Here is a 22476-nt window from a genome sequence, read left to right as displayed (position 1 = left end):
GCCTTGAGGGTTTGTGCATCCCATGACACTTTTTCTAATTTCGCAGTACTGCAGAGGTTTTCTGTGCCCTGCCTGTTGAATGTGTCACTTTGAACAATATATGTTATTAGCCTGTATGAAGACGTGTTACCTTGTTTTTCTGGGAGAGAACTTAATCGATTCAGTATTTCTTAACAAGAAAACCTTCATGAAAATACATTTGGACAATCATCAGCTCTGAAGGTGACCTATCATGTTCTCAGTGTATATCCATATACACGTGAAAGAAACGCTTTTAATCAGAGCACAGCATTAATCTGTTAAACTTGTGGGGCATTGAACTGGTCAGTTAAGTATCAGAGGGGGTTGTTTCAGTTTCAGCTGCTTTGGCGTTAATGGATTAACAACAGGTGCACCAGAGGGGCTGTTTTTCACTAGTTTTGCTTTTGGCTAGGGTCAGGGTGACCCCTGGTAGCATGAGGGGATACCTGAGCCCTACAGAGGTTGCACATGTAGTCCAACTCTTCCACGACGGCACATCAATACATTCCATCGCCAGAAGTTTTGCTGTGTCTCCTCCATCTCAATGGCATGGAAGAGATTTTAGAAGACAGGTAGTTACTCTAGGAGAACTTATCAGAACTGTAGAAGATCCTTAACCCATTAGCAGGACTGGTATCTGCTCCTTTGTGCAAGGAGGAACAGGATGAGCACTCCCAGTGCTACAAAATGACCTCCAGCAGGACACTAGTGTGAATGTCTCTGATCAAACAATCAGAAACAGACTTCATGACGGTGGCCCAAGGGCCCGACCTCCTCTAGTGGGCCCTGTGCTCACTCCTTAGCACTGTGGAGCCTGATTGGCATTTGCCATAGAATGCCAGAATTGTCAGGTCCACCACTGGTGCCCTGTGCTTTTCACAGATGTAAGCAGGTTCAGCCTGAGCACATGTGACAGACATGAAAGCGCCTGGAGAAGCCGTAGATAATATTATGCTGCCTGTAACATTGTTCAGCATGACTGGTTTGGTGGTGGGTCAGATATACCTCTACAGGCTAGGCAATGGCACCATTCCCACTATTAAGTATCGGGTTGAAACCCACTTTCAGATCCTACACTGGTGCAGTGGGTCCTGGTTACTGGCAATGCCCGGCCTTTGAGACAGGAACATGCAGGGAATTCCTGGAGGATGAAGGAAATGATACCAATGACTGGCCCCAAAGTTCATCTGACCTAAATCCAATAGAACACTTCTGGGACAATATGTTTTGTTCCATTCGACAACACCAGGTTTCATTTCAGACTTTCCAGGAGCTCAGTGATGCGCTGGTCCAGATCTAGGAGGAGCTCCCCTAGGAGACCATCTGTGGTCTCATTAGGAGCATGCCTGATGTATGTCAGGCATACAAGCAGATTACCATTTGGAGTTGCTCCAAGGAAATTTTGGAATAGTTTACTAGCCTGCTGCATCATCTTTTTCACTTTCATTTTCACTGTCTTTGAATTCAGCAAGCTGTTGGTTGATCATTTTAATTTCACTCAAATCATATGGCATCCTTTCATTTCTAACACACACAAAGTGAAAGAGCGGCTCCAGCAGATTCCAGGCACAGGTCTTTGTCCAGAAGAGTGCATGTAGGAACCTTCAAACACCCAGGCCTTCACGGTACCATTGTCTTCTTCAAGCTTTAGCTGTTGTGGCTGGACTGGACTGATAATCTGGTATGCCAGGCATTTGACAGTGACCCGATACACTTATGGGTAGATGTCACTTTTGTCAATGCATTTACATATCTGGGTTTATTGCAGTTTGACTGCCAAAATGTCTGCATTTATAGAGGTGGTCTCACTTGCTGATAACCAGTTAATCAACTGCACCTGACTTCTTAATGACTGACTTAATTCCTATGGAAAATTAAGAGTGTACTTTTTCACAGGACTAAATTCACATGACTGCATTTAATTAATACGGCCAGAAGAAGATGAAAAAGGGGACTGACCTAATAGCAAAGAGGCTAACAGATAAATAAATGGGGGCAGACAATAAGGATTAACAAAAATTAATAAAAAAAAATAAGGATTATTCGGTATGTTGAAAGCTAGCCTAAGAGAGATCTTCCCAAAAAATACCAAGTTGGAAATGAGCATAGCATGTCAACATTAAGTGACATAATGCTGGTCGAGTTGTAATCATTCAGAAAAAAAGGCAGCAGTTTAAGATTTGTGGATGAGCTTACAGCAAAAAACAAACAAACAGTAAATTAAAAAAAAAACAATAAAGTGCATTTTGTTTATTAAAATCACAATAAAAATAGTTGCTAATGTCAATATTTCCTTGTTATTTGCACTAAGAAAAAACACAATGTTACAAACGGGAAGGAACTAATCTTGCTGAGCACTTTGTGTACAGGCATATATGACCACAGCCTTCTGGTTAAAGTAATTTCCTCTGCACACACTCCTGGGCCATGCAGCTGTACCACCTGATACTCTCTTGTCCTGCATTAGCATTTAGATTCGTGTATGTATTTTTTCTAGGATGTATTTCCTCTGTCGATTCCTGTTCCTATGAATGCTTTGGGCTCAGCCCGAGGGGCTTTGAACTCAGAGAGGACCTTTTATAATTTGCTCCTGGAGAACATCAGGAGCAGAGCCAAAAAGAGTGATTGAGAGTGAGTTGCAATAAACGGTTAAACCCCAACGCGAGCATCCTGGCAGAAATTTATTCAAGTGAAGGTCTCACCTACCTCCTATTCTGGCATGCTGTCAAATCTTGGCTGGTTTAATACATCTAAGACCTCAAAGATGTCTGGAAAAAGGACGGTGGAGCCCTTTAGGCGTCCTGTCCAATCGATATTCTTTTCAGCTTTTTTGGCGTGTGACATTAACAGATCAGTAGAGCCATGAAACAGAAAGCCAAAGAGCTCAGCTCATGCTGTTATCCACTCTCCGGTCTTAAAAGTGATCCTCCATGTTCCTGCTAATAGTTCACTGGCTCACTGTCTACCCCCCCTTTTTTTGTTCCTCTTCAGGCGTAAACGCAAGAAAGACAGGAATCAGACAAAATGAAGTGTTGTAACAGCAGGAACCCTGACAAAGCAGAGTGTAGCCTCTGGTGGAATGACGCTGATGTTAAGCTGTCTCCATACAGCCAGCTGTTTAACACTCCCTCTCAATCTGTATGTGAGCCCATTTAGCAACTGGCTGCTGTGGAATCAGTTGTTTCAAGCAGAGGCATTGCTGTGAAGGTCAACTCAAATGTTTTCCTCTGAGAAACACTAAAAATAGATGAGAGTCAAACCGTAAAGTGCACTTGTAAAAACGCTGCGGTGATAGCAGGAGTGGACATAATCTAATTACTTAAATAGTGTCATTCAGGCAGTGTTTAGCTTATTTAAGTGACTACTTCTTCTCACCTACATTTCAGACAGGTAAGAAATCTTCTTACTTTAATGGAAGTTTACTGCAGATCAACAAAATGCCAGACTTATTCACTCCTCTCTTCAAGCCTCTCCTCTTTCATCGTGTCTTCTTGTTCATGCCACTCACTGCATGTGCTCAGATCTTAGACCTCCTGTAATTTCTTCACCCTTTTTTGAAGAGGACTGCTAGCGAGAAGGTACTGTATGGATCCATTTACAGTACATGTAGCCATACTTTCAGTACTTGTCTAATATACACTTTATTGCCAAAAGTATTTGCTTGTCACATGCATATGAACTTGAGTTCCATCCCATTCTTAATCCATAGGTTTAAATATGATTAATATGAGCCTTTGCAGCTTTAACAGCTTGGACTTGTCTGGGAAGGCTTTCCACAAGGAGTGTTTCTGAAAATTTCTGACCATTCTTCCACTAGTACATGTTTGAGGTCAGACACTGAAGTTGGACAGAAGGCCTGGCTCATAGACCCCGCTCTAATTCATCTGAAAGGTGTTCTAACAGGATGAGGCTTCGACTCTGTGCAGGCCAGTCAAGTTGTTCCACACCAAACTCGCTAATACATGTTTTTATGGACCTAGCTTTGTGCACTGGTGTGCAGAACAGGAAGGGGCCATCCCCAAACTGTTCCCACAAAGTTGGGAGAATAAAATATCTTGGTATCGTAAACTAAGGAGCTGAGCCCAACTCCTGAAAAACAACCTTATTGCTCCATAATCCCCCCACCACCCAACTTTACACTTGGTGCAATGCAGTCAGACAAGTGCTGCTCTCCTGGCAACCACCAAACCGAGACCCTTCCAGATGGAGAAGTGTGATTAATCACTTTAGGAAACATCTGCATCGCTGTAGAGTCCGGTGGTGACTTGCTTTACATCACTGCATCTGAAGCTTTGCATTGCTCTTGATGATCTGAGAACTGAATGCAGCTGCTGGGATCGGTAACCCATCCCATAGCTCTCTACACACTGTTCTTCATCTAATCTGAAGGCCATATGAAGTTTGGAGGTCTGTAGCGATTGGCTCTGCAGAAAGTTGGTGACCTCTGTGCACTATGCATCTAGGCATACGCTGACCCCATGCCGTGATTTTACACAGCCTACAACTTTGCGGCAGAGCTGCTGTTGTTCCCAATCACTTGCACTTTGGTATACCACTAACAGTTGACTGTAGAATATTTAGCAGTGAGGAAATTTCACAACTAAACTTGTTGCACTAGAATTAACTGAGCCACCCATTCTTTCACAAATGTTTGTAGAAGCAGTCTGGATGCATAGGTGATTGATTTTATACACATGTGGCCATGGAAGTGATGGGAACACTTGAATTCAATCATTTGGATGACTGAGTGAATACTTGTGGATTGTGTCCCTGATCCACAGCTCTCCAGTGTACGTTTTATTTCATAAAAAATATTGGTGGATTTATTTATATTCAGAAATGTCTGCCCAGCCTTCTTTCCTTGTCTGGATGGTGAGCTGTTCGTGACATTTTATGTAACTGAGGCTTCACGAAAAGAAGGACAGATATCATTTTCTTTGAATAAGCTCCATTTTTCTTCCAGTTCCTCTATGGTTACGGTAATTACATTTACCACAAACCAGTATGAGTTTGTGTTTATATTTTGGAAGTAAAAAAAAAAAGACTTATTCCTATGAAGCAGTATTCATGATTTCCCCTGAAATCGACACCTACACTCACAGGCATCCTGCCATCTCATCTCCACAAATCAGAACTGGAACAGTACTAATGATTCACTTTGTCCTAATGTTGTTATCCAAAATCTGTACCAAAACACTCTAGATGAAATGGTGTCATGGCAAGTCTTTCCTATCTGAACCTCATGTGATTTTCAAATTCATATTTTATACAATAATACTACTTTAAAAAAAAAAACCAAAAAAAAACGAGGGCCCTTTTGAGATGAGTTTTCCCTAACTGATATCTCCCAGTATGTTAAATTAAACATAAATTGACAGTTGCGCCCTAGTCAGCGATTTTCTTCTCTTGAATAGTTTTAAGCACCCCCCCATCCTATGTTATTTACCAACCCAATTCCAAAAAGTGTAAAATGTAATTACTCATGTTTAAAGTCAGCCATTTTAATATTTTAAGAAAAGGTCATTTTGAATTTGATGCAAACAATGTGTCTCACAAAAGTTGGGACGAGGGCTACAAAAGGCAAGAAAAGTAAGTGTTACTGAAAAGAAACAGCTGCAGGCACATTTTGCAGATAATTAAGTTAACCTGTAACAGGTCGGCATCATGACTGGGTAAAAAAAGAGCGTCTTAGAGAGTCAAACCTCTTAGAAGTGAAAACAGGCGGAAGTTCACCAATCTTGAAAAGACTGCATTGAAACATTTTAACAATTTCAGAATAATGTTCCTCACCAAAGACTAAATAAATGTTCATCTAGGGCAGGGGTGCCCAATCCCGGTCCTCGAGAGCTACTATCCTGCAGCTTTTAGATGCATCCCTACTCCAACACAGCTGAATCAAATGGTTTGATCTCTTCAGCATGCCATCATGTTTGGCAAAGGCCTGATAACAAGCCATTCATTTGATTCAGGTGTGTGGGAACAAGGATGCATCTAAAAGCTGCAGGACGGTAGCTCTCGAGGACCGGGATTGGGCACCCCTGATCTAGGGTATAATGCGTGCAGAGAAATCTCTGTGTGCAAGGGACACGGCTCAGAATCAGTACTAGATGGCAAAGGGGAAAACTTCTGTGTTGTCCGACAAATCAAAATATGAAATTCCTTTTGGAAAACATGGACTGCACATCATTCACAGTGGGACCATCCAGCTTGTTATCAGGGCTCAGTTTAAAAGCCTGCATCTTTGATGGTCTGGCAGTACCTTAGTACATATGGAACTGGCAGCTTGCACATCTGGAAAGCCATCATCAATACTCAAAGAGAGCAACATATGCTCTCAGATAATGGCATTTTCAAGCAAGGTCTTGCATATTTCAGCAAGACGATGCCAATCTGCATACTGCAGCTACAAAGTGGAAGAGGCTGGGTGCTGAACTGACCCACTTGCGGTCCATACATTTCACCTACTGAATACATTTGGCCCATCATAAAGCAAACAAATAAATTAATCATTTAAAATAAAAAAAATATATATACAACCAATAAGGCCCAGGACTGTTGAGTAGCTAGAATCTTATATCAGACAAACATTCCTCTCCCAAAAATCCAGAAAGTGGTCTCCTCAGTTCCCAGATGTTTAAGAAAAAACAGATGCTCCGCAGTGTAAACCAGGCCCTGTCCCAACTTTTCAGAGATGTGTTGTTCATTCAAAACGAGCTAATATTTTTCTGAAAAAGTTACATTTCCTCAATTTACTTTTGATACGTTTTATGTGTTCCATTGTGAGGAACGGGTTTATGAGATTTGCAAATCATTGCACTCTGTTTTTATTTACATGTTACAGATGTTTAGAACATGTTTAGAAAAGGGTTTGTATTATGCGACCCAAGATAAGATCCGGATAGGCTGGGATATTACTGACAGATAAATGAAGAAGTGTTAGAATATTTTGAAAGTGACAGATTATCTTTGTCTTCTGTGTGTTTAACACCATCATTCTTGTCTGTTTGCTCTTTCTGTAAGGGTCACAGTGATACTGAACTCGACGTCACATGCTAAAATGTATACAGTGAACTATGGATTAGGGTCGGCTGATAGTGAAATGTCCTGGGTCAGAGGTACATATTTGGCTCTTTACGTTTGAGTATATTCAAATTTCAAAAACGAGTATCGGGTGTAATTTATTTATTTATCCTTTGTCCTTCAAGCCCTGATCTCAAACCACAGATAAGCGAAGCGTTTGTTTTTGTGTACGTGTGTGTGTCTTTAAGTGAGATTTAAAGGATTTGATTGAGATCCCTCTCCTAACCATAACTGACCCACATATTCTGTTTCATTTGGAAGCACAATGTCATGGTCTGACTGGGGCAGACCGTATGTGTTGCAGAGGAGGACTCAAACGCAGACCAAAATGTGGTGTGGATTAACAAAACAAGCCGTTTATTGAGGTTGGCAACGAGGGTACAAAATAATAGGGCATCGGTGAAAACTAAACAATAACCTAAACTGGGTGAACTAATAACAAAACATGAAAAACCTTAACCATAGTGAACTGACATGGGTACCTGGAGATGAGACATGGATGAGCAGACGACCTGACAATGGCATGAAGAAAACAAAAGGCTTAAATACAGACATGAGGTGATCAGGGGAAGTGGCGACACATGGGGGAAAACAGCTGACAGACATAAACCTAATGACAGGACCAGGAGAGGAAAGCTAAATACAATAAACAAAGAACACATGACATTGTCAGAATAAAACAGGAAATACTAAAACATGACAACACAACTTAACAGACCTAATATGTGATGAATAAATACAAAACCCCAAAACATAGAAAACCCAGGAACAATAACTGCCTAAACTAAAGGCAGATAGGAAATAACACAAACTAAATCACATAACAAAATGAGACAAATACAAACATGAACTCAGAGCGCTGGGTCAGAGACCCAGCCTGTGACAGAGCCCCCCCCTCAAGGGCGGATTCCAGACGCCCAAAACCACGAAAAACAAAACCAAAAACAACCCACCAAGGGCGGGCGGTGGGGGTCCAGGACGGAGGGCCAGAAACAAGGCCAAAAAAACCAAAAAAAAACCAAAATGTCCATCAAAAATCACAGGAGCGCAGGGAACAGTTCATGACTCCTCAGGGGGCCGACCCGGAGGGTGACGGTCCAGAAAATCATAGTTCAAGTGATCAGGGGGCCGGCCCGGAGGCCGACGGCACAGAAGTCCATGGTCGAACAGTTCCGGGGGCCGTCCGTGCGGACGGCAACGGCGTAGAAACAGTTCAGGCGGCCGACCTCGACGGCGGTGACGTCCAGCAGGTGGCCGAAGATTCCCAGGTGCAGAGCGAGGCTTGGGCGGCGGCATAACAGCCGTAGGACCAGGCGACGCTGAAGCAGAGGCTGGACCAGGCGTAGCAGAGGCCGGACCAGGCGAGGCAGAAGCAGAAGCCGAGGAAGACTCGGATGAGGCCGAACCAGGCGAGGCAGGAGCAGAGGCCGGACCAGGCGTAGACGAAGGCTCTGACGAAGCCGCACCAGGCGAAGACGAAGGCTCTGACGAAGCCGCACCAGGCGAAGCACAGGCTGGAGCTGCAGCAGGCGAAGCACAGGCTGGAGCTGCAGCAGGCGAAGCACAGGCTGGAGCTGCAGCAGGCGAAACAGAAGCAGAATCTGAAGGTGGCTGGACGGGCTCCTCGGGCCCTTCAGCTGACGTGGCTTGAGGCTGGACGGGCTCCTCGGGCCCCCCAGCAGACGAGGCTTGAGGCTGGACGGGCTCCTCGGGCCCCCCAGCAGACGAGGCTTGAGGCTGAACGGGCTCCTCGGGCCCCCCAGCTGACGAGGCTTGAGGCTGGACGGGCTCCTCGGGCCCCCCAGCTGACGAGGCTTGAGGCTGGACGGGCTCCTCGGGCCCTCCAGCAGAAGCAGTGGCAGGACCAGTAGGTGCCGAGACTACTGGCTGAACAAAAGGCTGAGCAGGTGATTGAGCAAATAACTGAGCTGAACAATGGGGAGCTGGCTGAGCTGCACAGTGGGCTAAGGGCTGAGCTAACGGAAACACAGGAAAATGAACTATTGACTGGGCTGCTAACAGAGCTAATGACTGAGCTATAGACTGAAAAGCATGCAGTAGTGATGGTGGTGTTGGTTGCGGACTGAATTCTCCTGAGCCTTCAGTAGAAACAGGAACGGGTGCAGGCACCTGCTGGACACTAGCCACTCCCACCCGAGGAGTAGGTACGGGTGCGGAGACGGGCTGTATCCTGGCTGACCTCACCCTGGGGACCGGCATGGGTGCAGGGGTGGACTGGTTCACAGCCCCCCTCACCCCGGAAGCCGGGACAGGCACCGGCAACGGCTGGGCAACTGCCCTTCCCACCCGAGGAGCTGGTACGGGTGCAGAAACGGACAGAGCCTCAGCTGGCCTGGAAACCAGAGCAGGGACCAGCTGGGCCTCAGACTCCCTCACCCGAGGAACTGGTACGGGTGCAGGGGTACGCTGGGCCCGAGCTGCCCTGGCAGCAGAAACACGAACAGGCAAAGGAGCAGGCTCAGAAAAAACAGTCTTAGAAACGGCAGGCTTAGGGTTAATATGTATTGGGTCGACAAAAACAGACCAAGCAAAAATGAATCCGCCGTCCACTTCATGTTTAGCAGTCTTAGTATTAGCAGTCCTTGGGTTAACGGTCTTAGAGTGAGCTGACTTGGGGATGATTGAACCAGACTTAACAAAACCTGAACTGAGTGTTGTAGACCTGGTAGAAGTGTTAACAGTTTTTCCTTTAACCGCATGTGCAGACTTAAGCGAGCGGGAATTGTCTTTCATCCCTCCCTGCGTAGAGGGAGTAAAACAAAACGGATCCTCCCAGTCCACGTCGTCATCCATAAGGGAAATTCCCCATGGATCGGAAGTGAGCCGATTGTTGTTAATGTCAGACGGGACGTGAGAATAAAAGTCATTTTCACTCACCACCGTGAGCTGCTCAGCGATGTCCGGTTTATGGCGGCGTGCGCGCCGCTTCCTGCGAACAGAGGAAGCTGGCGGAGCGAGCGACTGAGCCCCTGGTGCACAGAATGGTGACACCGAGGCTGGAGCGTGAGCGCCTGAAGCCACACGGAGGACTCCCACCTGAAGCGAGCGAGGCTTAGATGCAGGCAGCGCAACAGGCGGGGACTTTCGGCAGCTCTTGGGACCTCCGAGAGCTAGCCGAGTCCCGTGGAAAATGCGCTCGTAGTCGGGGGTACGCCACGGCTTCCAGCGGAGCTCCTCCTCCAGCTGGGCGAAGGCTGCCTCCCGACGCTCGTAAAGCTCGCGGTCTGCTGAGTCCATAGTGGTCAGGTCGTACTGTCACGGTCTGACTGGGGCAGACCGTATGTGTTGCAGAGGAGGACTCAAACGCAGACCAAAATGTGGTGTGGATTAACAAAACAAGCCGTTTATTGAGGTTGGCAACGAGGGTACAAAATAATAGGGCATCGGTGAAAACTAAACAATAACCTAAACTGGGTGAACTAATAACAAAACATGAAAAACCTTAACCATAGTGAACTGACATGGGTACCTGGAGATGAGACATGGATGAGCAGACGACCTGACAATGGCATGAAGAAAACAAAAGGCTTAAATACAGACATGAGGTGATCAGGGGAAGTGGCGACACATGGGGGAAAACAGCTGACAGACATAAACCTAATGACAGGACCAGGAGAGGAAAGCTAAATACAATAAACAAAGAACACATGACATTGTCAGAATAAAACAGGAAATACTAAAACATGACAACACAACTTAACAGACCTAATATGTGATGAATAAATACAAAACCCCAAAACATAGAAAACCCAGGAACAATAACTGCCTAAACTAAAGGCAGATAGGAAATAACACAAACTAAATCACATAACAAAATGAGACAAATACAAACATGAACTCAGAGCGCTGGGTCAGAGACCCAGCCTGTGACACACAATGCAGAGAACGGTGATACTCCCATGCTTTGCTGTGACTTTAGAATTCCTTTTTGTTCACCTCCAGCAAAATTTCTCATCTGGCCTCGCTGCAGAATCCTATGACATGCTGCTGTTATGTGACCCTTTCAGTTAAGGATCTGTTCGATCCTTCCTCCGCTGTGATATAATATAAGTGTAAAGTTTATGACATGGCCTTGCAGTGGTAGAATATGCCAGTACGTGACACAGCAGTTTGCCCTCTGCTAACATGAAATGGAAATTCCCATTCATTGGGTGGGGAGGGGGTGGAGGGGTGGGCTAGGGCTGGATGTTTACTGCATCCAACCAGATGAGGGCAGTGTATCACAGCTCTGCTGCACAACCTCAGAGCTCTACCAGGGAATACTACACGCTGAGGACAACTCAGCCCGAGGTGGAGATTGGGAATGGATGGAAACCCTGCTTTAAAGCATCATTTTGACTCATCACTAACATGAGCAAAGACAGCAGGGACTACACTTTACATCTAGTCACTATTAGAGTGGATGCGGTTTCCAGTGTGTTACACACTTTCCTCCTCGCCTCGCTATTCCTCCAACTGCTGCTGTGATGTGTCTCACTTTTTCTCAGCACAGATGTTGTGCTGTATTCTGTTGTTATTCTCTGCCAAATGACAACCAAATGTCTGCATATAAACAGATGTCACTGAATGGGTGTCTTTTTTCCCCCTCACGACACTTGTCTGCTTGAAATACTCTGCTGCACCTTTGTAAAACCTTTTTTTTATTCCAGCATTGTTTTATGTCAGCAGATTCACGTACACACCGTACCTCGACAGACAAGTAATTGAGAGCATATTGAGCATCTCGACTTCTATCCACGAGATGCTGCATTGATGAATAAATCATGGATCGCCCTTTCAAGTGCATCTTTGAACAGTGCTGAAGTTTTTAACCCAATGAAACCTGGAGACAGCTACAGCCCCCAGATTTTAAACCTCTTATTCAAGCCCTACACACGCCACCTTTCTCCTTTAACGCCCCCACCAATTCCCTCTCTCCCTCTATTTCTCTCTCTCCAGCATAATGCCCCCCCATTGGGTCTTCTTTCATCAGAGAAGAGTATCCATGAGATGCAGACACAAAGGTCTCTCATACACAGCCCTGAATATACACCAAAGCATGTATGCATAAACCAGACTGCGCACTTTTGTTTTATGTCCCTGGAGGGCCAATTTTAGGAAATTCGGCGACAGCTGCACCCTCCACATCCCACTAATTTGTATCTTTATGAAACACATTTGTTATATTAAAAAGAGACAACGAGCTCAAAATTTGTGTCTAATTTAGGCTGCATCTAAGAAAAAAGCAGCCTAACTGCGTTGCATAAGCGATGACATTGACAAATAGCAGCCGTTCAGATGAGAGGGTGAATCATATGTCATTGTTACTCACAGCTTGAGCTGCAACCTGGCCTCACAATCCTCCTTCCCAAATCCTATCACAGCTGTGAGCGGTGGTCTCACAGCTCTGAGGAGAAAGCCACTGAATGAAACTGTTTGATATACAGTGGGGCAAAAAAGTATTTAGTCAGCCACCGATTGTGCAAGTTCCCCCACCTAAAATGATGACAGAGGTCAGTAATTTGCACCAGAGGTACACTTCAACTGTGAGAGACAGAATGTGAAAATAAAATCCATGAATCCACATGGTGGGATTTGTAAAGAATTTATTCGTAAATCAGGGTGGAAAATAAGTATTTGGTCAATAACAAAAATACAACCCAATACTTTGTAACATAACCTTTGTTGGCAATAACGTTTACTATAGGTCTTTACCAGGTTTGCACACACAGTAGCTGGTATTTTGGCCCATTCCTCCATGCAGATCTTCTCGAGAGCAGTGATGTTTTGGGGCTGTCGCTGAGCAGCACGGACTTTCAACTCCCGCCACAGATTTTCTATGGGGTTGAGGTCTGGAGACTGGCTAGGCCACTCCAGGACTTTCAAATGCTTCTTACGGTGCCACTCCTTTGTTGCCCGGGCGGTGTGTTTTGGATCATTGTCATGTTGGAAGACCCAGCCTCGTTTCATCTTCAAAGTTCTCACTGATGGAAGGAGGTTTTGGCTCAAAATCTCACGATACATGGCCCCATTCATTCTGTCCTTAACACGGATCAGTCGTCCTGTCCCCTTGGCAGGAAAACAGCCCCATAGCATGATGTTTCCACCCCCATGCTTCACAGTAGGTATGGTGTTCTTGGGATGCAACTCAGTATTCTCCTTCCTCCAAACACGACGAGTTGAGTTTATACCAAAAAGTTCTACTTTGGTTTCATCTGACCACATGACATTCTCCCAATCCTCTGCTGTATCATCCATGTGCTCTCTGGCAAACTTCAGACGGGCCTGGACATGCACTGGCTTCAGCAGCGGAACACGTCTGGCACTGCGGGATTTGATTCCCTGCCGTTGTAGTGTGTTACTGATGGTGACCTTTGTTACTTTGGTCCCAGCTCTCTGCAGGTCATTCACCAGGTCCCCCCGTGTGGTTCTGGGATCTTTGCTCACCGTTCTCATGATCATTTTGACCCCACGGGATGAGATCTTGCGTGGAGCCCCAGATCGAGGGAGATTATCAGTGGTCTTGTATGTCTTCCATTTTCTGATGATTGCTCCCACAGTTGATTTTTTCACACCAAGCTGCTTGCCTATTGTAGATTCACTCTTCCCAGTCTGGTGCAGGTCTACAATACTTTTCCTGGTGTCCTTCGAAAGCTCTTTGGTCTTGGCCATGGCGGAGTTTGGAGTCTGACTGTTTGAGGCTGTGGACAGGTGTCTTTTATACAGATGATGAGTTCAAACAGGTGCCATTCATACAGGTAACGAGTGGGGGACAGAAAAGCTTCTTACAGAAGACGTTACAGGTCTGTGAGAGCCAGAGATTTTCCTTGTTTGAGGTGACCAAATACTCATTTTCCACCCTGATTTACGAATAAATTCTTTACAAATCCTACCATGTGGATTCATGGATTTTTTTTTCACATTCTGTCTCTCACAGTTGAAGTGTACCTCTGGTGCAAATTACTGACCTCTGTCATCATTTTAGGTGGGGGAACTTGCACAATCGGTGGCTGACTAAATACTTTTTTGCCCCACTGTATGGCTCTATTCCCCCCGATGTCCTCACGTTGTTACAGACATATTGCCACGAAGACACATTTATCAGACGCATCATATCAGCTTTCTGCTCATGACATCACAAAACCGTTTCTTTTCTGAGAAGAGCTATAGTTTAAAAATTCTTCAAATAAATAATTACTTACTGTCGGACACAGGGGAATACAAGAGCCCATATGAATGGTTTGACACATGGAAGCCTTAAATCCTGCAGAAGGATTCAGGGTCCTCATGAGCAGGATCATCTACTAGAGCAGATGTTGTGACTTCCATTCAGTGATCACATTTAAACAAGTTTGATTACGGAATGTGTTTCTTACTTTTTCATTTCTTATCTCATTTCAAACTCGTTTAGTTTATAATTTACAGTGCTATTGCTTCTGAGAGAAACAAAGGTTTTTCTTATCTGACTTTCATCTTAATGCTTTATTTGTTAAAAGGGATGTATAGTTTTAATCAGTTTTTTTTAATTAAATAGATGTTTATTGGAATCAAAAATACATACAATACAAATTGAGGGTATTAAACAGGGAGCAGCATATAAATACGTAATGTAAATATACTATCAAAATATTCAAATCCATATTGAAAAGTTTTCTAATTTGTATTTTCATAGCGACTATATGAAAGTTTTTTTCAAATATCACTTTTCATAACAATAGTAGAGTTTGCCTCACCTAACCAGTGGGCTTTCAAACTGCCAGAGAAATTAAATTAGCTAGGCTACTTGTAAGTAGCTAAGGAGCACATGAAGCAGCCAACCAAAGATCCTGGCACTCTTGAAAAGCACTGTGAGTTAAACTTGCATTAAGGTCGGACACAGATGCTCCAGACTTTTCCTCTATAGAGCTGTGTGTAACTAAATTATCCACCTAACATTAACTACTGATGCAGCTGAACATACCACCAGCTCTTAATTCAGTTCATACAAATGGTGTAACTAGCAGGCAACTTAGGAGCCTCATTAAGGAAAAAAAAAAAAAAAGAGGTTGTTTTATTGTAGCTAAATGTGAATATAATGTACTTAGAGTATTAGCAACAGCAGCTAGCAAGGATGTTCAGATATATATATATATATATATATATATATATATATATATATATATATATATATATATATATATATAAAATTATTTTATTATTATTTATAGCTAAAGCTAGCTAGTTAATTTGATGAACATGCTAAGGAGCTTTTTGGAAACTATTGCATAGGCTAGTATTTATAGGCTTATATGAAAACAAAATCATGATTCATTAACAAGTGATTACCGTTTGCATGAATTAATAATCGGCAGATCAAAAATATATGAAACACTGTAGTTATTGCAGTGTAAAACATGTAAATTATTAGGCCAAAGTAGTGGCTAGGAAAAGTTCTGAATTATTATTTGTAGCTAAGGCTAGCTAGTTAATTTGGTGAGCATGCTAAGACGCTGATGAAAATTATGGCCGGAAACGTTTTGAAAAAGTTCAACTTTGAAAATATTTTTGATATATGTTAAAAAAAAATGTTTTTAGTTTTTAGTAGAATGAAAACAAAGCTCCCTCCTCCCTCAACTACTGCCAATGGACTAGTTAATTTCACAGTAGCTTGCAGTTGCTAATATATGCTATTACCAATTACTGTAGACTGTTTTCTACAGTCATTGGCTATTACAAGAGCATATAGCTAGAAACGGTGGTTAAATGTATGCTAACATTTATTTAAGTACTTTACTGAAGTCAATTTTAAATTTACTTTGACTGTATTAGGCTACTTTCTTATGTATTCTTCTGAAGATTTTTATATTTACTTATATATTACACTGTATATAAATAACCAGTACTATAATTAAAATAATTTCCTGCTACAATATTTAACAGATAAGGTTTATACAATTCACGAATCCATACCTGACCCATTATTATAATACATATGATTCTGCACAATGAACACTTTAGCTTTAGATATTTTATGCATGATTTGATGCTAAAACAGGTTTTTTCTTTCACTATTAGGACTCCTCCTTATGTATAGAGTACATAGCAGTGCATACTTGTTTTGCCAAAACATATAGGAACTCCTGTACAGTGCCACTTTTCATGCGAGCTCAGGGTTGTATTTAAGCCTGAAAATCCACCCTGATTGTTTCCACACTTAGTTTTCTATATGGTATTTCTTTCCAATCAAATGATCAAATCTAAATTCCTGTTATAGTAATTTTGTCTAAACAGCACATCAAAGATTCTGTCGCTTAAAACAAGGTAAAACCGTCTCACTTTGTTTCCCAGCAAAGACATTTGAAGATTTGACTAGAAAGTGTTCTATTGTTATTGTTTTTAGCCAAAATCATGATTTATCAGCAAGTGATTACCTTTGAATGTAAGAATCAATCAATTAAAAATATATGAAAAGTGTAGTTATTACAGTTTAAAACATGTAAATTATTAGGACGCCTGGAAGCCTAGAATCTCTGCAATTTAACAATAGGACTCTTTCCTTTGTCTATTTTTTATGGTACATCTGCTATTTCAAACAAATGATGGTGACCTAAAGATGATGAAGAGTATCTCAAACCTCTCTCTCTCCCCCCTTTCTCTCTCTCTCTCTCTCTCTCTCTTGTCTGAGTGCTGAAGTCGGAGGCGCTCCTCGGGTTTGCCACTGCGCACCGCGGCATCGCTTCTCACCACACTGTGCGGACTGTTGCTGCGCCTGGAGCACCTGCAGGCGCTGAAAGAAGAAAAAGAAGAAGAAGGGGGGAAGAAGTGGACAGCGATTGCCTAAAGAGACATCTGAGAGAGGAGAGGAAGGAGAAGGGGGCCGGACAGGCGGGAGGAGCGCACCATGGCCTCAAAGGAGACTACAGCGGCGGGCTTTGCCAACGTCAACAGGGAAATCACAGGTGAGCTCCCGACCCGGGATGACTTTTTCGGGGAAAAGTGTGTTTTTAACACCGCTTCGAGCACTCCCGAGAACGCGAGAGGATGGATGAGAGCAGCTCTCGGGACGCGTACGGGTAGTTTTCTTTTACTCAGCTGCTCTTTAAACAACCTCTTTCCACTGCGTTTGATTTGAAAGGAGTTATCACCGCAGGGAAACGCAGGATATGCCTCCCCAAGGCAAAACCACAGTTAATGGCTGTTCGGGCTTGTGAGGACTAATCCTAGCGATCTCAGTGCAGGAGTCTTCACTTTGGGATTGATTTGTTATAAAGATCCGCGGTGAAATTTATCGTGCGCACGGGTCCAGTAGTGCTGTCAGAGTTATTTTCAAGTGCTGCGGTGCGTGTGAGCGCGTCATGGCTTTGTTGTGCATTCATTAGGAGTTTTTTTTTTTTAATGGCTTTCTTTTCTCGCTGCACGTGTGTGCGTGGGAGTTATTGTGTGACTGCAAGCGCTTTTCGTGCAGCATGGGTACAGCTGGAAGCCTGAGCCTGTGTCTCCCGCTGAAGAGATCGGACAGCACAGGACACACGAACACACCATGTTTGGATGGTAGAGTGTTGATGAAGGGTGTCTCTCACCGCTAATTATCCTGATGGAGTTAAGTCCCGCTGTTTACCAGCTCAACCTGGTCAAGCACCTTCTGTGTGGCCTGGTTGTAAGAGGCAGGCGGTATTAGGCCATTAACACACCTGCTAGTGGAGGACCAGATGGGGAGGGGTGGGGGAGATGGGGTTCCTGAGGCTTGGGGAAGGTGAGTGAGCACATCCATCAAACTGCCAGAAAAGGCAGGGTGTATTAGAGGGAACTGACGGTGGAAAGGGGGACTGACCCATGCTGGTTTTTCATCTCCACCGCACCTTGCCCCTTTTTTAGGGAACAGATGCTGAGGTCACACCGGCAGGCCTTGGGGGGTTCTGGATAGTGCGTTAAAAGGTTTAAGCGATTGGGTCTTACCCAGCTTAATGTCAATAACTCTCTGGTTGTCTTCAGCTGATCCTTCTTTCGATCTACCTGAGTGTGCCCCCCCTCTCAATCCCATCCCTGTCTCATCCTGCTGGCATCTGCCGCTGCTCAGTCAAGCGTGAGAGCCAACTTCATGGTTGTTGCCGGATGGGGACTGTGAGAATTGTGTGTGCGTGTGTGTGTGTGTGGTTGATACAGTGGGAAAGTTGGGAGACTGTGAGTGGAGCGTCGTGACACAGCATGACTCGCTGTATCTCCATCTGCTGGGCTCCATGAGTGCATATTTAGCACGGATGGCCCCATTTGAGATGTGTGCTGTGAACATATCACAGCTTGTAGGCATATGTGCGTGGTTCCACACTGAGGCTATAGGCTGATGTTATTTTGATGTTGGTTGTTGTTTGGGGGGGGGGGGGGGGGGATGTAATTGGCAGAGGCCTCTGGTGCGGTTCAGTGAGCTTCACAGGGTCGCCTGCCTGGCATGGTGGGGTAGAAGTCCCTAAAGACCGCAGCTCTGAATTGTGTGTTTGGTTCCGTTGAGAAGAGCCGGGCTGCTTTTTTCTTCTCTGAGGCTAAAAATAGTCCAGTTATGAGTCCTCTTCAGCTAGGAGTTGCATATGTGTCTGCCTGTCCTCATGTTGGCGTCTTTGAAGCTGTCTTCTTTTCTCTGTGACTGTTCGCCCCTGTGCGGCTGTCTTTTAAGGAATAATCCACCTCAGACACAAGACGTGATGGTCGTGGGGATTTAGCTGGGATGTGAACATATTTTTTGATTGATAACTATATCTTTAGAGCTTTTAAAAAGCTCTGAGACAGAAGAAGCACTGGGACTATTTCCAAAAATATGTCACCTGTTGGTGTCCTAAATCCAAAGTCTGTCATGTTCATCACCATACATCAAAATGATGACAAGAAAAACCCAAACAAGGTGTCATGTAAAGACTGCTTGTTTGTCTCATCAGTTGCTGAAAAATATCCAGTTTACCCTCTTCATAAATGCACAACTACTATGCACTTTACTTTTAGTTGTTGGACAAAATCACTTGAAGTGTTTTAGCTCTCACGTGATCTTCATCAGCCTCTTTTACTTATTTGCATAAAAACAAGACTTCAATCTTAACACGAGGCAAATGAGGCATTATCTGCTGATGATGACCACATATTTCAGCTGGTTTTTAGATTCTGAAACTTTTTATTTCAAGACTTGGCAAAGAAGAGAAACCTAAATACTTTAACCAACACATGAAAAAGGTTTTAACCCCCCACCACCTGATAGCTGGGGTGCTTGGACATCGAAGGGTTAATTAGGGATCAAGCTTTAATGTGCTGAATTGGCATCAGCACTGATACTGAACTTTATTAAGCGGGTTTAGCATGGAGCATGATTTAATCACATTCCAGCCAAGACCTCTGTAGTCAAAAGAAGATTATTGCCATCTGCAGTAATTTATATATGTATAGTGTGGCATGACTGTAGTTTGGGACCTCGCTGCTTTTCCATGTGCCTAAGAAAAGTAGGAGGCGGGAACAACAGCGGCAACACCTCTGCATAGAAGAGATTGAGTAATTGATTGACGCTGATCAAGACACATACAGCACAAAAAAAGGAGTTGGGCTTGTGGCGGGTTGCAAAGTGGCTCGCAGACTAAAGCAACTTAAATAACTGCTGGTTGATTGTATACTTTAGTCTATATTTATTTTCTTCCAAAGATGTTCCTCAGTCTGATGCGCTGTATTAAGGAGGTGCTGTATTATCACAATTCACATTAAAAGTTGCCTTTGAGTCACTGCAGTTTAGTGATTCCACTTCCCTTCTGGGCTGGGTATGACAGCAGCCTCTTGTGCACAGTATTGTTTTATTTATCAGTTACTAGAAGTTAGTATTCACTCTAAACCTTTAGACAGCATTTTAACAGCTGAAGCCCTCTACTGACTTTTGTCACCCTCATGTTACTTTGATATGCAGGAGTGGCCCGATCAGTGCATTTCAGACAGTGAAGAACAAGAGCCCTTATATTGAATGGATACTCAGAATCAGTATTTGGAAAGAAAACTGGTGCATCTCATTCTTATTCCGTTTTTTTCTTTCCATTTTTCATCATGCTTTATGTTCTAATTTACCGATTTACCCTCTTGAAAGCCTTTCAAAGCATTTCTCAGAGCATCTCAGGACTGTAACCTTTTTTCTGTAATGTGTTTACATTATGTAATCAGTGCTCCTTTTTTTTATCCTTGTCTTTCCCTCTCTGCCTTCTTTCCAGAGAGCATCAGAAAGGTGCTGGACAAACAAGCCATTAAGTTTGTGCGAGCCGTCAAGCAGGACATGAGGAGCGGCAAGTCAGAGGACAGGATTCTGGTGAGAGACGCCGATACCCGCACTCCACCCCAGCACCTCCCCCCACTTCATTCTTGTGTTCACACCGGTGACCCGAGAGAGCTGCTAATAAAATTAAAGAATCTTTCCGTGCGAGGCTTTAAATGTGCGACTTAGTGACGCTGGCTCGTTAAAGTCAAAATGGAAATCAATAGAGCTTAATTGCAACAAATTGAAAGGGCCGTAAGAAGTCGCAGATTGTACTTCCTGAGCCACACAACAGACGCGTTGAAAATTAGGCTTAAGACAGATGCTGTCTAAGCAGAGCAAAGTGGACACCATGCCGTGTCCCACTGAATCCATCCTCAGAGTTTATTAGATGTGGCAGGATGGCCTTAATGCCGCAGGCGAGAGTGTGGTGTGTGCATGTGTGGAAGCCTGATGTTGTGTACATACAGGGTCCTGGTTTATTGCTTTGTTTTTGTTTTGTTTGTTATTGAAGGAGCCTCGTGTGTTTGTGTGGGACTGCATGCCAGAGGGAGTGTAGGTTGTCTGTGATGTGTTCAAGGAACCAAGGCCAGTGCTGTTATTGAGAGACTGTCAGTTAGTCAGGCACATTGGTGCCCGATCAGTTACTCATACTGTGTTGCTAAGAGCGAGCTTGTTTCCTCCTTTAAAGGCAACAAGAAAGGGATGAGCTGATGTGAGAATCCAAACTATTAACCAGGACTTCTCTCAGTTTTCCGTCCCTCCTATTATTTCTTTTCCCCCTGTCTCTGCCTTGCCTCCACCTATCTCCATCATTACCACACCCCCCTCTATTTTTGTCATCCTCTCTTTGTTTCCCATCCCTCCTCCCTCCCTCCTCCTTCCCTCCCTCCTTGTCTGTCCATCTTGATTATTCTCCTCCCTGTCATCACCCCCCCCCCCCCCCCCCCACCGCCACGCTGATCGCCTCTCGCTTTCTCTCCATCTCTCCACTTTTATGCCCTTCCACTCGTCCCTCCATCTTTACTCAAACCTGTAAAAGGGTATTGAGCTTCTCTTTCCATCAGAAGCAATTCAATTAGGTCTTTGCCTTACGAGAGTTTTTTTTTCTCTTACTATCCAAATGGGCTTTGGCTGCTGCTGCCTCTGCAACTGCTCCAAATTCTTTCAAGGGAAAGGATGTTGGATGCAGCTATATATGTATTCGTTCTAGCTCGTTGTCAAGGTCTCCCCCCTTCCTAAAAGGCAATCTTTTCACTCTAATGGATACATTTGTTTGGATGTAAGAAGGGCGAATAGTTTGTAAATTGACTTTTTTCAGTCTCTCTGGGTATTATGCACATAATATTCATGCTTGAAAGTATCATACATGGAGGTCAGAAAGTGGCGCATTCTAGGATTGCTGTCAGATGCAGAGCTTGAATTTTGTCCTGGAGAAGAAAAGAAAACCACAGCTTCCATCTCGATTCCCCTGGTTTGTTCGGTTCACAGGAAGAGAGTTTAAAACATCAACTCTGTATTTACATTACATTCAAGTCTTTGTTCTACATTTGCTCTCTCTGTCTTTTTTTTTTCGTGCCCTTCTTTGCCTCCAGAGACTGCTGGTATCCAACTGTCTGTGTGTGTTGACTGTACCAGCCATCATGCTGTGACACACACTTACACACAGGCACACACAGGGTTGTCTCCCCCACCACCCATCTCAGACAGACACAGGCCCAGCGTGACATCTAAACAGCACCGAGGGCACTGCGTTGGGGAGCATCAACATGCACGATTCCATCATTGGCTATGCTCAGACACGCACATGCACATTTACCCTTGTGTGTGCATTTTGCATACATGTGCAGGAGGTATTAATGCACACTCGCACTGCTCAGTGCATCCAAACTTGCTCGCATACACACACACACTCTTACAGCCATTATTAGATCACCCTATTTGAAGATTAGAGGCAACTCTGAAAACAAAGCATCTTCAAAGGCTGAGTGGGGGAGAGAGCGATATGGAAGGAGGGAAGGGAGGAGTGGGCGGGTGTTGCTGGAAGAGGAGGGGAGAGCATGCCAATGGAGCAAAGGGAATGAAGGAAGGAGAGAGGGGGGGAAGGAATCTCTGATGTGTTATGATGC

At 44.1% G+C, this 22476-nt stretch overlaps 1 protein-coding gene across 3 annotated transcripts in view; it reads left to right on the top strand.

Moving 5' to 3' along the window:
* Positions 1-16806: 16806 nt before the first annotated feature.
* Positions 16807-22476, top strand: part of carmil3 (capping protein regulator and myosin 1 linker 3) — a 111350-nt gene continuing 105680 nt past the window's right edge. For all 3 annotated transcript variants that reach the window (XM_080861729.1, XM_080861728.1, XM_080861727.1), the window contains exons 1-2: positions 16807-17039; positions 20307-20401. In XM_080861729.1, the coding sequence (XP_080717855.1) occupies positions 16982-17039; positions 20307-20401 (153 nt within the window). In that variant the 5' untranslated portion in view covers positions 16807-16981. The remainder of the gene's footprint in view (positions 17040-20306; positions 20402-22476) is intronic.

Source organism: Rhamphochromis sp. 'chilingali' (assembly GCF_963969265.1).
Source record: "Rhamphochromis sp. 'chilingali' genome assembly, chromosome: 16".
In the NCBI taxonomy this organism is placed as follows: domain Eukaryota; kingdom Metazoa; phylum Chordata; class Actinopteri; order Cichliformes; family Cichlidae; genus Rhamphochromis; species Rhamphochromis sp. 'chilingali'.
This window is presented reverse-complemented; position numbering and strand designations above follow the sequence as displayed.